This window comes from Onychomys torridus, chromosome 7 (assembly GCF_903995425.1).
Source record: "Onychomys torridus chromosome 7, mOncTor1.1, whole genome shotgun sequence".
Taxonomy (NCBI): domain Eukaryota; kingdom Metazoa; phylum Chordata; class Mammalia; order Rodentia; family Cricetidae; genus Onychomys; species Onychomys torridus.
In genome coordinates, this window is record NC_050449.1 from 17,631,230 (window position 1) to 17,645,757 (window position 14,528).

Genomic DNA, 14,528 nt, shown 5'->3' on the forward strand with positions numbered 1-14,528 from the left:
TCTGATGTGATTAAATAAATGGTAAATGGCTCAAGTAGCTGCTGGACTTCTTTAGATAGCAATATATTCTTCTGTATTTAGGTCAGGTATCTCTGTGAGATAAGTCCTAGCTCCTCTCTCTTCTGTTTGGACACCAATCACAGGTAAAGACTGGATTTTGAGAAGCTAAAGGAATATACATATCCTTCATCTTCTAACTCAGAAACTTAATAGTTTTCTAAATAATTTTTTTATATCTAAATTGTCAACTGCTTGCTATTAAAACATTGAAACAAAGTGACTGGTTTTCCTATACATCAATCCTTTTTTTTTTTTTTGTTTGTTTGTTTGTTTTTTGCAATTTGCTGAATCTCAGAACATATTTAATTACCAGTATGGGAATGTGAGAGAAACATTGAACTATCTTAATGAGTGATTACATTTGAATATGGAGGAATGCTTTTATCGAGCGGGCTATGCCAGCTCTCCTGCTTTCTAGGCTACTGGGAGGTTAAATGTGAGCTGGGGGTGTCTGTTTGAAACAGTTCAGAAAAGGATGGTTTCTGCCTTGTCTTGGGAAGCCAGCCAAAGACTGGCCTTTCGACATCAGGGATTTCTTGAGGACTCACTTTCTGGATCTTTGGGAGGCGGGGGAGTGAAGGAGAACTGGAGTCACAACTTGGAGCAGAATGAGGTTTTTCCCTCTGGAATTTTTTGGGGGGGGGCTGTGAGCTTTGTCAACCACTAGGTGGCTTCAGCTCCCTGCAATGACAGGCGCAGCCCTATAGGCTCTGGGGGTTGTTTTCACATTTCACTTTAGGAGATGAATTTCGTTTGGTGAGGTGGATGACGGAAGCAATTCTTGCAATTAGACTTTGAGGGTCATCGCTCTCACCATCTTGCTGTGGGGGGTGGAGCTTTGGGAGGAGCTCTCCAGGTTGACTCAGCTCGAGAGCAGCAGCCTGAGAACTCATTTAGCTCTGCTGTCCTGTAACACCAGGGAAGCTCTTACTTCTTCTACAAAGCCATGTCACAGGGCCTGTGGCACTTACTGTACATGGGCCCCGAGAAGGTCAGCGTATGTAGTGTATAGGAATGTTGTAAATGATGTTGGTTGTGTTGTTTTTGTCTTTTTGAGATAGTCTCACCATATAGCCCAGGCTTTTCTGGAACTCAAATTTCTCTTGCCTCAGCTTTTTGAGTGCTGGAATTATAGGTACCCACCATCACATCTACCTGGAATGTTGCATTTATGGTAGGTAGTGAAGTGGTTGCTGGGGTCACTTTGAGGAAAGCCTGAGGATAATTTGTTCTCAACCCAGCTGAGCTTTTTTTGTTAACAGCATGACTATTTGCAATGATGCAGAGTTGGAGAGATTTAAAGTTATTTCTTCTGAGTTTATTAGATCTCTGTCTCTCTCCCCCGCTCAGATTGATTGTTCCCCCAAGAACTATTAACTAAGAACAGGGACAATCAATTGATACTTCCACAATGCAATCCCTACACGTGAGGTTCAGGGATAATGGTGGAACAGAGCATGGAAATATTGTCAGAGCCAGAGGACCAGGATTCCTGCTAGATAGTGTCTTGTAGACATAACAGGGAGGCTGTACCCATGAGATCCCAACAAATAGTTGCCTAAACAAGACCTATATAATGAAAACACCAGTTGATACACCAGTATGCATGGGAGAAGTATCACAAGGCCACACCCCTAGATAAAGAGCTACAGGGAACCAACGGTTGCTAAGAGAGGGAGAATCAGTCTCTTGAAGGGACAAGCTCTCTGATAAGTTATCCAACCCTAAGAGGTCAGGCCTCAACACATGTACAGATGAGTAACACTAGAAGGACTTAAGAGTTTGTGTGTGTGTGTGTGTGTGTGTGTGTGTGTGTGTGTGTGTGTGTGTAACAATAATTGAAGAGGTCATGAATTTGAGAAGAAGGGGGGTCATGGGAAGAGTTGCAGTGGGTGATGGAGGGGTAGAAATGATGTCAATATGGGACTAATGAATGAAGTTCTAAAGAAAATTTAGCCAGGCGTTGGTGGCGCACACCTTTAAACCCAGCACTCGGGAGACAGAGGCAGGCAGATCTCTGTGAGTTTGAGGCCAGCCTGGGCTACCAAGTGAGTTCCAGGAAAGGCGCAAAGCTACATAGAGAAACACTGTCTTGAAACCCCCCCCCCCCAAAAAAAAAGAAAAAAAGAAAAATTAAAAAATCATATCAAAAGAAAACAGTGGCATGTAGGGCCAAAACAGCATGGTGGACTGGAGAGATAGCTCAGTGATTAAGATCCCAGCACCCACAAGGTAGCTCAAAACCATCTGACTCCAGGACCAGGGGAGCCAACTCTTCTTCCAGAGGCACCAGGCACACACATGGTGCATAGACATACATGCAGGCAAACCACTCATTCACATAAAATAATAATACTCAAAATAGCTCGGTATTGGCACAAAACAGACATGTAGGTCAACAGAATAGAACAGAGATCCTGATATAAACCCACACAGCCAACAGCTACAGCCACTTGGATTTTGACAGAGATAGTGAAAGTATCTGTTGGAGAAAAGCATGCCTCTGTAAACACGTCATTGGGAAAATTGGATATCCATGTGTAGAATGAAAATAGATCCTTATATCTCACCCTATGTATAACTCAACTCCTGTTGAATCAAAGATGTTAGCAGAAGACCAGAAACTCTCTAACTACTTGGGAAAAAGTGGGAAAATCTGTCAAGATAGAGGAATGAGGAAGGTCTTTCTTGATAGAACTCTAGTCACTCAGGAATAGGGCCGACAATTGACAAATAGGATCTTATGAAATTAAAAAGTTTATCTATGTCACAGGGTGGTGGTGGCGCACGTCTTTAATCCCAGCACTCGGGAGGCAGAGGCAGGTGGATCTCTATGAGTTCGAGGCCAGCCTGGTCTACAAAGCAAGTTCCAGGAAAGGAGCAAAGCTACACAGAGAAACCCTGTCTTAAAAAACAAAAAAACAAAACAAAACAAAACAAAACAAAAAGTTTCTGTATGTTTTCTGTATGTCAAAGAAAACAATAAAGCAAAGAGATAGCTTACATGATGGGAGAGAATCTTTACTACCTATATGTCTGACAGAGGACAAAACATACAAAGAACTGAAACAAAACAAAACAAAAAGAAACTAAATAATCACATCAATAAAGAATGAATGAAATGAACAGATGGTTCTCAAGGATGAAATACAAATGATCAATGAATATTTCACCTTCATTAGCTGTCACAGAATACAAATCAAAATTAGATTCCATCTTACTCTAGTCATAATGCTAGTGATGAAGAAAAGATAACAAATGCTGGTATAGACAACATGGGATCCTATGTGCTGCTGGTAAGAAGGCAAACTAGTCTACTGCTATGGATTGGTTTGGTGGCTTCTCAATAAATTAAAGATAGGTTTATCACATGACTAGTACTTATCCAAAGGATTCCAAGTCAGTCAGTTATCTGCAGAGACACTTGTACCCTTGTTTATTGTAGCACTATTTACAACAGCTTACTCATGGAACCAACAATGTAAGTAAGTGTTCAACAGCAGAAGAATGTAAAGGCCAGTCTGGTAACACATGTACAACAGAGCTTTTTCCAGCCAAGAAGAATGAAGCCATGGCAATTGCAGGAAACTGATGCCAGGACAAGATCAATCATACTAAGTGAATTACTTGTCTTGAAAGAAAATGTATGTTTTCTTCTCATTTATCATTTCTAGATTTGTATGTAGATACTTAACATCTGGCATGTATACATGACGTGAAAATGGGAGTAAAATTATCTAGGGGACAAGTGGGGACTAATAGAGGGGCAGAGAGCACGCAGGTGGTTGAGGACATCAGGGGAAATAAGCCCCCCCCCACAGGACATCTGTGTATGGACATTTAAAACAACAAAATAGGCAACATGTTTTGGTTAGGTCAAAGGCCAGAGTAAAACATATAACAGAAATGGAACTCATATATTAACGCCAAGTGGTTTAGGAAGGTGTTGAATTTTTTTCTATGAATACCAAGGAACAGGCAAATACAGTATTTCCTTCAACTGCTTTTTATAGTATGTTAAGAGAAATGTGTAATTTTAATTTCTAAACATTGCATATTAAAATCAGCCATAATGTATATATTACAGGTAAGTTTTAGAGAGAAGCAAAGATGAAGGAGACTAAGAAGGATGAGCAAGAACAGTGTTCTTGATCCATTCTTTGCTGTCATTGTAGAAATTCAGAGATTGAGTGGTTTAGAAAGGAAGGAAAATTATTTGACTTTTGCTTGTGGAGACTCAGGGGGTCCAAGATGGAGGGTATACACCTAGTGGAGACCTTCTTGTTTCAGCATCTCAGGGTGAAGTTTCAGGATGTAGAGGGAAGGAAAGGGAAGGAGGGAGGAGGGGAGGAGGAGGGAAGGAGGAAGGAGCGGGGCAGTGGTGGTTGTGGTAGAGGACAGACTGACACTGAAGCTCCTTGTCTCAAAGATCTTTCCTAATCAGTCTTGATCTGTGAGGGTAAAGCACTCATGTCCTGATGCCGTCTCTGAGGTCCTGTTTGAGGGATACATCCAAACAGTAGACAACTAGGAAAAGGAATGGTATGAATCGGAGTAGTAATGGAGAGAGAGAGCTGCTGCTCAGGAAGTGGCCCTTCCTGTCTAGGACTGGGGAGAGAAGAAAGGAACAAGTCAGAAAGCTCCTTGGGTCGGAGGGTGTGTTAAGGACGCCTTGAGGGTTCCTGTGTGGAAAGAATTAGTCCCAAGAATCCAGAGGAGGAGGAAAGGAGGAAAGATTGTATCTACCTTCAAGACTTCTTATCAGGTCTCCAATGTTTTTGCTGTGGCTGTCCCAGCCTTGAGGCCACTTCATGGCTGTCCCAGCCTTGAGGCCACTTCATGGCTGTCCCAGCCTTGAGGCCACTTCATGGCTGTCCCAGCCTTGAGCACATGCCTTATTCCTTGTCTCCAGTTAGAAATCTAGTCACATCTCTTGCTCCATTGTTGCAACTGGAATTCACATGTTGGATATGACATTGACAAGTGGCACCTGTACTGTGGATTAAGATCAGTATTCAAGATCTGAATTTACCATGTAATTAGATTCCTTTGGTAGACAGATAATGCATTTCAGTGTTTATACACTTTTGTAATACATTTTTTTTTTTTCAAGACAGGGTTTCTCTGTGCAGTTTTGGAGCCTATCCTGTAACTCACTCTGTAGCCCAGGCTGGCCTCAAACTCACAGAGATCCACCTGCCTCTGCCTCCTGAGTGCTGGGATTAAAGGCGTGTGCCACCACTGCCCGGCTCTGTAATATATCTTAACACTGACTGTATAGATGATGTTTGAAATATTAAAATTGACTTTTGGAAATAAACCTATTTTATACTTAATTTTTTAATGGTGTGTAAAGCTGAATTGAGTAAAAATGTCATTTGTCCAGGCTGATAATTAACCGTGTCTTATTCTCTTGCCGCACCTTACAGTGATTTGAAGGGCGTGATAGTGACCCTCAGTGACGAAGGTCACCTGCAGTGTTCCTATCTGGGGACAGATCCTTCTTTGTTCCAAGCTCCAAAAGTTGAATCCAGAGAGCTCAACTATGATGAACTTGATGTAGAATTTAAAGAACTTCAGAGAATCATCAAAGATGTAAAATCACAAGGTTTGCAGTTTTTATTGTATAATTTTAATTTAATTATAAAATTCATCTTATGCTGTATATGGATATTGCTCTGTAAATATTAGTTAAATTTCACTCCCAGGCTTAGTTCAAGATTTTGAATAAAGCATTGCTCTTTAGCATATAGGGCGTTGTGCTGACTCTGTATAGGTGGCTCCTGAAAACTGGTCTTATTGAAGACACTGTTGTGGTTAATGTGTCCTAGGGACAGTTCTATCTAGACTTTAAATGTTTTGCCTTCTCAGTGAAGGCAAAGTAGTTCTTCATGGTGTTAGCTGTGAGAAGAGCATCACAGCTTACCACCGTCAATCATTAACTTACAATATCCTTGGTTCCATTTGCTTCTTTGAAAAGATCTCCAAGTGGTACATGAATTGCCACTTTGTTACTGAAAATGTAGTAATTTGCAGCTTATATGATCTAATTTATGCTTGGAGTTAATTAGCCGTCCAAATGGAGTGCAGTCTGGGATACTCTGATTTCCAGTGACGCAGGGGCTGGTGATATTTTCAGTTCCCAAGTTTTGAGTAGCTCAATGTTATTTTATGTCCGGACTCACAAGGGTGTAATTTTATTGTAAATTAAAAGGAGAAACAAAACACCAATCCTACAGCTCATGTTGGACATGTGAAAATCATTACTTTAAGTTCCCTTTTCAGGGTCAGGTAAAAGTATTTTCTTAATGAGAAAAAATATGGACCATTTTCACATAAAAGAAATGTTAAAACAAGTAGTAATAATAAAAGAAACGGAGCATCAAAAGCCAACCAAAGCAAGAGAGCCGATCTTAATCCTGGTCTGTTTGCTTCGCTAGGTTTATGTATTTTTTCATCTCTATTGCCAGGATTATATTCCTCTAGTCTTTAGAAACTGAGATGATATATTAAAGTAGGAATATTAAAAGTAAAGATGTGATGCTTTGGCTTCACACGTTCTTCTAGAAAGTTTTTAGAGTAAACCATTGAAATGGAGATCTTTCAATCCTCTTGTCAGCACGCCTCATCAGAGGGGACGTCATGAAGACGGATGCATTAGGCTGCAGTACACAGTTTACGGTTTCAGTTTTGATACCAATATTTTCGAGGATGAATGGGATGACAGTGTTTGTCATTTTAGTGTGTAATTGGAGACGATTGTATATATATCTCATGAAGTTTCTCAAGCTAATTAAATAATGTGCGTTTTGCTCAGGTTTCTGTCTTGTGATTCTTGCCATTCCATAAGGAATAGCTAATGGTAGTTTAATTAACATGAATTATGTAAATTGTTCAAAAATCCTGCATAGCTAATCATTATCTCCTAGTAGTCACAGTGATGCCCTTAAATGAAAAGGCTTAGACATTTTGTTTGCCTTTTGTTTATCTTGAAAAAGTTTCTTTTAAATATATAGTATTTTATTTTTGGGAGTTTCATACATGAGTACTGCATTTACCTCGGTTTCCACTCTTCTTTCATACCCTCCAACTCTTCCCAGGCCTTCCCACTCTTCAATCCATGACTTCTTCTCTTCTCCTTACATTGTTATTATTACTGCACACACACACACACACACACACACACACACAAATATAGCCTGCTATGTCCATTTAGTAATGTTCATATGTGTTGGTGTTTAGGGCTTACCTTTTGGGATTAGACCACCTATCATAGGGCTTGTCTCTGGAGAAGACTGCTTCTCTCAGGAGCCGTTGACTGACTATAGCTCTTTATATAGGGGTAGACCTTGTGAGACTTCCCTGTCCATGTCAGCTTGTGCCGTCTTGTTTAGGCAGCCATATTGTTTAGATTTCATGGGTGCAGCTTTCCTGTGATATGTAGAAGACATTGTCTAGCAGCAGACATCCCAGTCCTCTGCCTCTTACAACTGAAACCTTCTCTTCCACACTGGTCCCCGAGCCTTAGCTGTAGGGCTTGTGTTACAGACATAGTGGTTAGGATTTGGCTCACAGTAGTTGTTCTCTGCATTTTTTCCAGTTGTGGATTTCTGTGATGGTCTCTGAGGCAAGAAGAAGCTTCTTTGATGAGTGAAAGTTACACTTATTTGTGGATTTAGGGATAAGGTTTTGGACGCAGTTAGAAATTGTCCTAGCTTAGCCAGGTGGCAGTCATAGACTGTCCCTTTAGCTCCATGACCTCACCAGCCATGGGAAGTTGCCTGGGTTTACAGTACCAGGCATAGGCGCCTCCTACTGAGTGCACCTTAAGTCCAATTATTTGGCTCTTGGATCAAGTGCCATACTGCACTCTTGGGGACATCTTGCTGTGCTGGCCATTGTGGTTTGTAAGCCTTACAGCTGGGAAGGACTATTGATTATTTGTTTCTCTTGGCAACTTGCATAGGACCTTAAGGTTCAGCAGGAGTTAGTCCTGAGGGAGGAGGCTTCCAGATCAGTTCCAGCTTGATTCTTCCAAGCCTTGTGTCTGAAGTATGTGGTGTCCTCAGAAAGTGGCTTACTTTCAAATTCTGGAAGACAAGTTTTAGTCTTCAGAGTCTCTTGAACTCCTACAACTCAGTAGAGGTTGCCCATGCTTGGCATGGGTTTTTGCTTAGACAGTCTGTGGCTCTTGTGGCCAACATCATCACCACAATTGGTATAACTTCATTCAAACTATACATGTGTACACATTTACATTTATTATGTATTTGTTTTTAAGTAAACATAAAACAATAGCTTTTCCAACTATCTTTAGTATTTTTTACTGCCTCACCATAGTGCCCACCTTCCTAACTTCCTAATCATCACTTCCACTGCCCCCATTTCCCCTCGATAGCACCTGTATCCTTCTCTCCCTTCTCTCTAGAACTGTCCACCCTTTGCCACGAGGCCATTTTATTTTATGGTTACTGTGGCTACTCTAGATATATTACTTAAGTTAGGGGCACCCACAGACTTTGATGGAAGTTGTTTTTTACATAATCTCAACATTTGATTAAACTTCTCTGTATTTTTGTGCTACCTTTGTTTGGTTTTATTTTTAAAAAAGATACAAAAAGAAACTTTTAAGAAATAGGGGTTGGGGATTTAGCTCAGTGGTAGAGTGCTTGCCTAGCAAGCACAAGGCCCTGGGTTCGGTCCTCAGATCAGGCAAAAAAAAAAAAAAAAAAAAAAAAGAAATAGAAGATTTTACTCTATTTTATTTCTAGACATAAAGAATATTTAGTATTCTGTTCCTTTGTGAAAGTTTGATATTCCTATTCACCTAATACTTTTAATTATAGGAAATAACATATTACTTCAATATAGATCATGAAAAGTCTGAATGCTAAAGTTCTGGATGACCTTATTGTTCATTTTACTGATACTTTAGTACAGTAGCTTTAAAAAAATAAATTTGTTACATAAATATTTAAAAATGAAACAATTTGTTTCATACAATATATTTTGATCAGTTTTCTGTCCCCTATCTCCTCCCATATCCTCTCCACATCTCTACCCTCCAACACCATGCCCTCTTTCTCTCTCTCATTAGATATTAAACAGGCAAATACAAAAACCAAACAATCCATGCTGAAAAAACCCCAAAAACAAAAACAAAGAAAAAACACAGGAATCACAGAGATACATACATACACACAAAAAACCAAAACCAACAAAAACACAGAATTGGAAACCATATTATACAAGCAAAATACCAATAAGATAAAATATGCTGAGTAGTACTCCATTGTGTATATGTACCATATTTTCTTTATCCATTCTTCAGTTGAAGGGCATCTAGGTTGTTTCCAGGTTCTGGCTATTACAAACAATGCTGATATGAACATAGCTGAGCAAATGCCCTTGTGGTATGATTGAGAAACAATGACATCATGAGGTTTGCAGGCAAATGGATGGATCTAGAAAAAATCATCCTGAGTGAGGTAACCCAGACTCAGAAGGACAAACATGGTATGTACTCACTCATTGGAGGATACTAGATGTAAAACAAAGATGACTAGACTGCTACACAACTCCAGGGAGGCTACCTAGAAAACGGGACCCTAGGAAAGACACAGGGATCACCAATGACAGAGAAATAGATGAGAGCTACATGAACAACCTGGATGACAGTGGGAGTAATGAAGGGCAAGGTTTGAGGGAAAGAAAGCTTAGGGGAGCAGGAGATCCCAGCTGGATCAAGAACAGAAAGGGAGAACAAGGAATAACAGACCATGATAAATGAAGACCACATGAAAACAGGAATAGGCAGAGTGCTGGAGAGGTCCCTTTAAATCCACAATGATACATCCTCTGTAGACTGCTGGCAATGGTCGAGAGAAAGCCTGATCTGACCTAGTCTGGTGATCAGATGGCCAAACACCCTAACACTTGAGCTGGAACTCTCATCCAATAACTGATGGAAGTGGATGCAGAGATCCTCAGCCAGGCCCCAGGTGGAGCTCCAGGAGTCCAATTGTTGAGAAAGAGGAGGGACTGTAAGAGTGTGAATTGTTGAGGCCAAGACTGGAAAAAGCACAGGGACAAATAGCCAAATGAATGGAAGCACATGAATTATGAACCAAAGGCTGTGGAGCCCCCAGCTGGATCAGGCCCTCTGGATAAGTGAGACAATTGTATAGTTTGAACTGTTTGGGAGGCATCCAGGCTGTGGGACCGGGACCTGTCCTTAGTACATGAGCTGGCTGTTTGGAACTTCGGGCTTACACAGGGACACTTTGCTCAGCCTGGAAGGAGGGGACTGGACCTGCCTGTACTGAATCCACCAGGTGTAAATGAATACCCAGGGGAGTCTTGGCCCTGGAGGAGATGGGAATGGAGGGGAGGGGGTGGGGGAAAGGTGGGGGGGGCGGGAGGGGGAGGACAGGGGAACCCATGACTGATGTGTAAAATTAAAACACAAATATAATAATAAAAAAAGATAAAATATGCCCAAACAAAGCAACATGAGACAAAAATTCTACAAAAATTCTACCATCGAGTTCATTTTGTACTGGCCATCTACAGCTGGGCATGGACTCCCCTAATTTTGTTTATATGCCCCAGAGGCTCCATTGGAGAGAACTGTTTCCTTTGCCAGTGGTTGTCAGTTGAAGGCAGCTTCTTGGTTGGGGTGGGAGCTTGTGTCTACTTCCCCGTCTTGGCACTGGCTTGGACTTGGGTGGCCCCTCTCTGTGCTACCACAGCACCCTGTGCATGCTGCCAGTCTCTGTGTGTTCACCTGTGCGGCAGGCATGTTGTGTCTGGAAGACGCTGTTCCCTGAGTGTCTTCCATCCTCTCTGGCTCTTAGGACCTTTCTGCCTCCTCTTCTGCATAGCTCCCTGAGCTGGGTGGAGTGGTTTGACTGTTAAAAACATGTGCATTGTTTTGAGGGCTATATTCCATACTTAAGGCTTTTAAAAACTTTTTCAAAGAAAGGGTTGCAGCAAAATCTAAAGCCAGTGTCAAGAAGATGTTTTGTTGCACACATGGTGTGTATGTCTACTGTAATAAAATTTTTTGAAGCTGATTTTATGTGTGTAAGTTATATGGGGAATATATCTTATAAGCATGGAATTACAGCAATGATTTCTGTGCATATGGTGAACTTTTGAATTTCAGAGTGCTAGTGTGAACCCTGCCAAATGTTTTCATTAGGAGGCGTCAACAGTATCTTTCAGTGGGAACTTTCAAGAGATGGGGGTCCCATAGGACTTAAGCACTTATCATACACTCTTCACCTAGTGTGTTCATAAAGCCCTCGATATGGCATTTAAGTGTGCTTTCAGACAAGTACAGGGTGCAAACAGACATGGACAAGATAAATACGTCTGTATTCCATTTGGAGTATGTGTTTGACCCGGCTTAGTTGATGCTATCTCCAAGGGCTCAGAACAGTTGAACTTAGTTTGTTCATTCCTGGTTGTGTGTGGGTACATGTAACAGAATGCCAGAACATAGCAGCTTAAACAGAGGGGAGAGGTTTGTTTGTTTCTCTTGTAAAAAAGGCCGAGTAGTAGGCAGTTCAGGGTTGACTCCACAATTCTTCAGGGACTTTGATCCTTCTATTCCAGCATCATGTGTTGGTTCAGGAATGCTTCTGGAACTTCTGCCTCACATCTGCAGCTGAGTCAGCCCCTAAAGGAGCTTTCCTGGAAGCCACACCCTGAGAGACTTAAGCTTTTATCTCACTGACCCTTCCAATTTGCAAAACAGCCCGGGAAGTTCAGTGCGGTTTGCTGATGGTTGTCCTTCTGGGCAAAGTTGAGCTACTTTTAGTGAAGAAGTGAAGAGTGGTTATTAAATGGCCAGCAAAGAGCCTTTTATATCCTTCCTAGGTTTAGAATTTTCTTGTCAGACTTTGCTGTAGTGATGGAACCACATTGTGGTGGTTTAGGACAGTCAAGCTGTGAGACACCCGAGTCAATGGTATTATCCTCCATCCTCAGTGTGTGTGGACCTTGCCCTTTAAAGATCTTGGGTAGCTGGAGATGCTCTAGGCATTGTGTGCAGATAGGATTTCCAGACAAGAAGGCTGTTCTCCAGAATCCCCCTTTTAGGGAGAAACAGCTCTCATAAAAGCACATGTCTCCACTGCCTAGACCCAATACTATTGGTCATTCTGTCAAGAGCTGTGTTCACATCTAGAACAGCCACTATGATTAAATTTGACCTTGGAGTCAGGGGAGAAACCTTTATCTGTGGTGGAGTTGAATACTTCCACAACAGTAGTGCTTGGCCACAAAGAGAAATGAGGGCAGAGTGGATGTTGGCTGTCAATTATCTGATATGTATGAACGTGTATGCACATATATGTATTAACTTAGAATACATTATTTAAGCACATACTTGTGTGACTATACATAAATACATACGCATTTTATGCATGTCTATAAATACAATTTGTTTCTTATTTAGGTTAACTTGCTTTTTGTAATATTTCTTTGTGCACCATAAACATTAAAATTAGGGAAATGAAATAGTATGCATTTGTTAGTCTACTTTGTGTTATAACAAAAGGCTTGAAGCTGAGTATTTGTGAAGGAAAGTTTTCCTTAGTTGGCGGTTATGAGAGATTCAAGGGCATGAAGCCAAGACTGGCTTGTGTTTAGTAGTACTTAGGAGAAATGGCGAGGTGGACACAGAAGTATGTGTAAGGGAAACTGTGCATCATAAACCAGGGACACAGGAGGAAGGGAGGGGCTAGGTTTGCCCTGTTCCTAACAAGCCTCTTGTCAGAACTAACTGGGGTCACAGGAATGCTGCATCAGTTTCTTCCATGGGCAGTGCCCTCAGTAACTGAAGGACTTCATACCAAACCTCACCTTTAAAGATGCTGCCACTCTTTAGCCCTACAGATCCCGAGATTAGCCTTCAAAGAGATAGCCTTTGAGGGACACAGTCAAACCTTAGCTAAACCATATGTATATGTATGTCTGTGGTATATGTATGTGCATGTAGCCTATGTATGTGGTATATGTATTTATATGTGGTGTATATATGTGTGTATGTGGCAAATGTATGTGGTATATGTATGAATATATGGCATATGTATGTGATAAAATAGTTTAGACATTACTAAAAGGATAAGTGTGGAAAGCAAGTCTTTTTGACCCTAGAACCTAGTTCCAGTCTTTGACAATAAGTCTTATTGAGTTTTGAATCTTTCCATCCTTCCTTCCTTCCTTCCTTCCTTCCTTCCTTCCTTCCTTCCTTCCTTCCTCCCTCCCTCCCTCCCTTCTTTCTTTTCTTTCTTTTTGGTTTTTCAAGACAGGGTTTCCCTGTGTAGTTTTGGTGCTTGTCCTGTATCTCATTCTGTAGATCAGGCTGGCTTTAAACTCAGAGATCTGGAGTTTTGAATATTTCTTAAAAATATTAAGCCTTATTTACACCTTTTACACAGATATGTTCATGTTAGATTATACATCTTACAATTTAAAATATTAAGAAGTATATCTGAGTCCTTTCATGTCAGTTCACATGGGTTTATGAAATCCTTACTGCTCTGGACCACTGGATAATGTGGATATTGCATATTTTATTTAATCATCTTCTTATGAAGATACATAGATATTTAAGTTGTTTCATCTTTAATTGATTATTAATAACAGAGACCCTCCTTGGGCATGCCTGTGCATGATAAGCTCTTGGGTGTGGAATTGTTAAGTCAGAGGATCTTTATTTACATTTTGTGTCATGATAGTCATAACCAACTTACTTTCCAATGGGTTGTACTAATTCAGGCTTTCACTAACAGGGAAAAACTACAATTCTCAGTACTGGGTGCTTATTGGCTCAGTACTTAGTACTGGAGGAAGACAATTTTTGTTCAACATGTTATTGAGGAAAGAATTAGCATAAACTTTTAATTCTATAATTCATTGTATTTTAACTCATGAGCATTTACAATTTGGTTTTTGATATAAACACAGCACATTTTACTTTATGATTAGATGTATTTTTTAATTACAGGTGTTTGGCCCATAACTGACAGAGAAGAAGACTTGAAAGTGTCTGCAATAGTCTCCTCTGGCCTCGATTCTGTATCTGTAGGTATATTTATGTATTTTGAATTGTGCTCAAATTGATTTAAATTCTAGGCTTCTTGGTAGGAACTTATGTGATGATAGCACATTTCGGAGTTTGTTACTTTCTAGACTGGTGGTTCTCCACCTTCTTGATACTGTGGCCCTTTAATACAGTTCCTCATGCTGTGGTGACCCCCAACCATAAAATTGTTTCTTTGCTATTTCATAACTGTAATTTTGCTACTGCTATGAATTGTAATGTAAATGTCTGATATGCAGGCTGTCTGATATGTGACTCTGTAAAAGGATGTTAGATTTTGACCCCTCAGGGATTGAGAACCACTCACTGTTCTAGATGACAACCATCTCTGTTTTCTTAGTGTCTTGGCAGGATT

The 14,528-nt window shown here is 40.6% G+C and overlaps 1 protein-coding gene across 4 annotated transcripts in view; it reads left to right on the forward strand.

Annotated features, from left to right (window-relative positions):
- Positions 1-14,528, forward strand: part of Bbs9 (Bardet-Biedl syndrome 9) — a 427,340-nt gene that overhangs the window by 163,724 nt on the left and 249,088 nt on the right. For all 4 annotated transcript variants that reach the window (XM_036194269.1, XM_036194271.1, XM_036194272.1 and 1 more), the window contains exons 9-10: positions 5,490-5,668; positions 14,078-14,154. In XM_036194269.1, the coding sequence (XP_036050162.1) occupies positions 5,490-5,668; positions 14,078-14,154 (256 nt within the window). The remainder of the gene's footprint in view (positions 1-5,489; positions 5,669-14,077; positions 14,155-14,528) is intronic.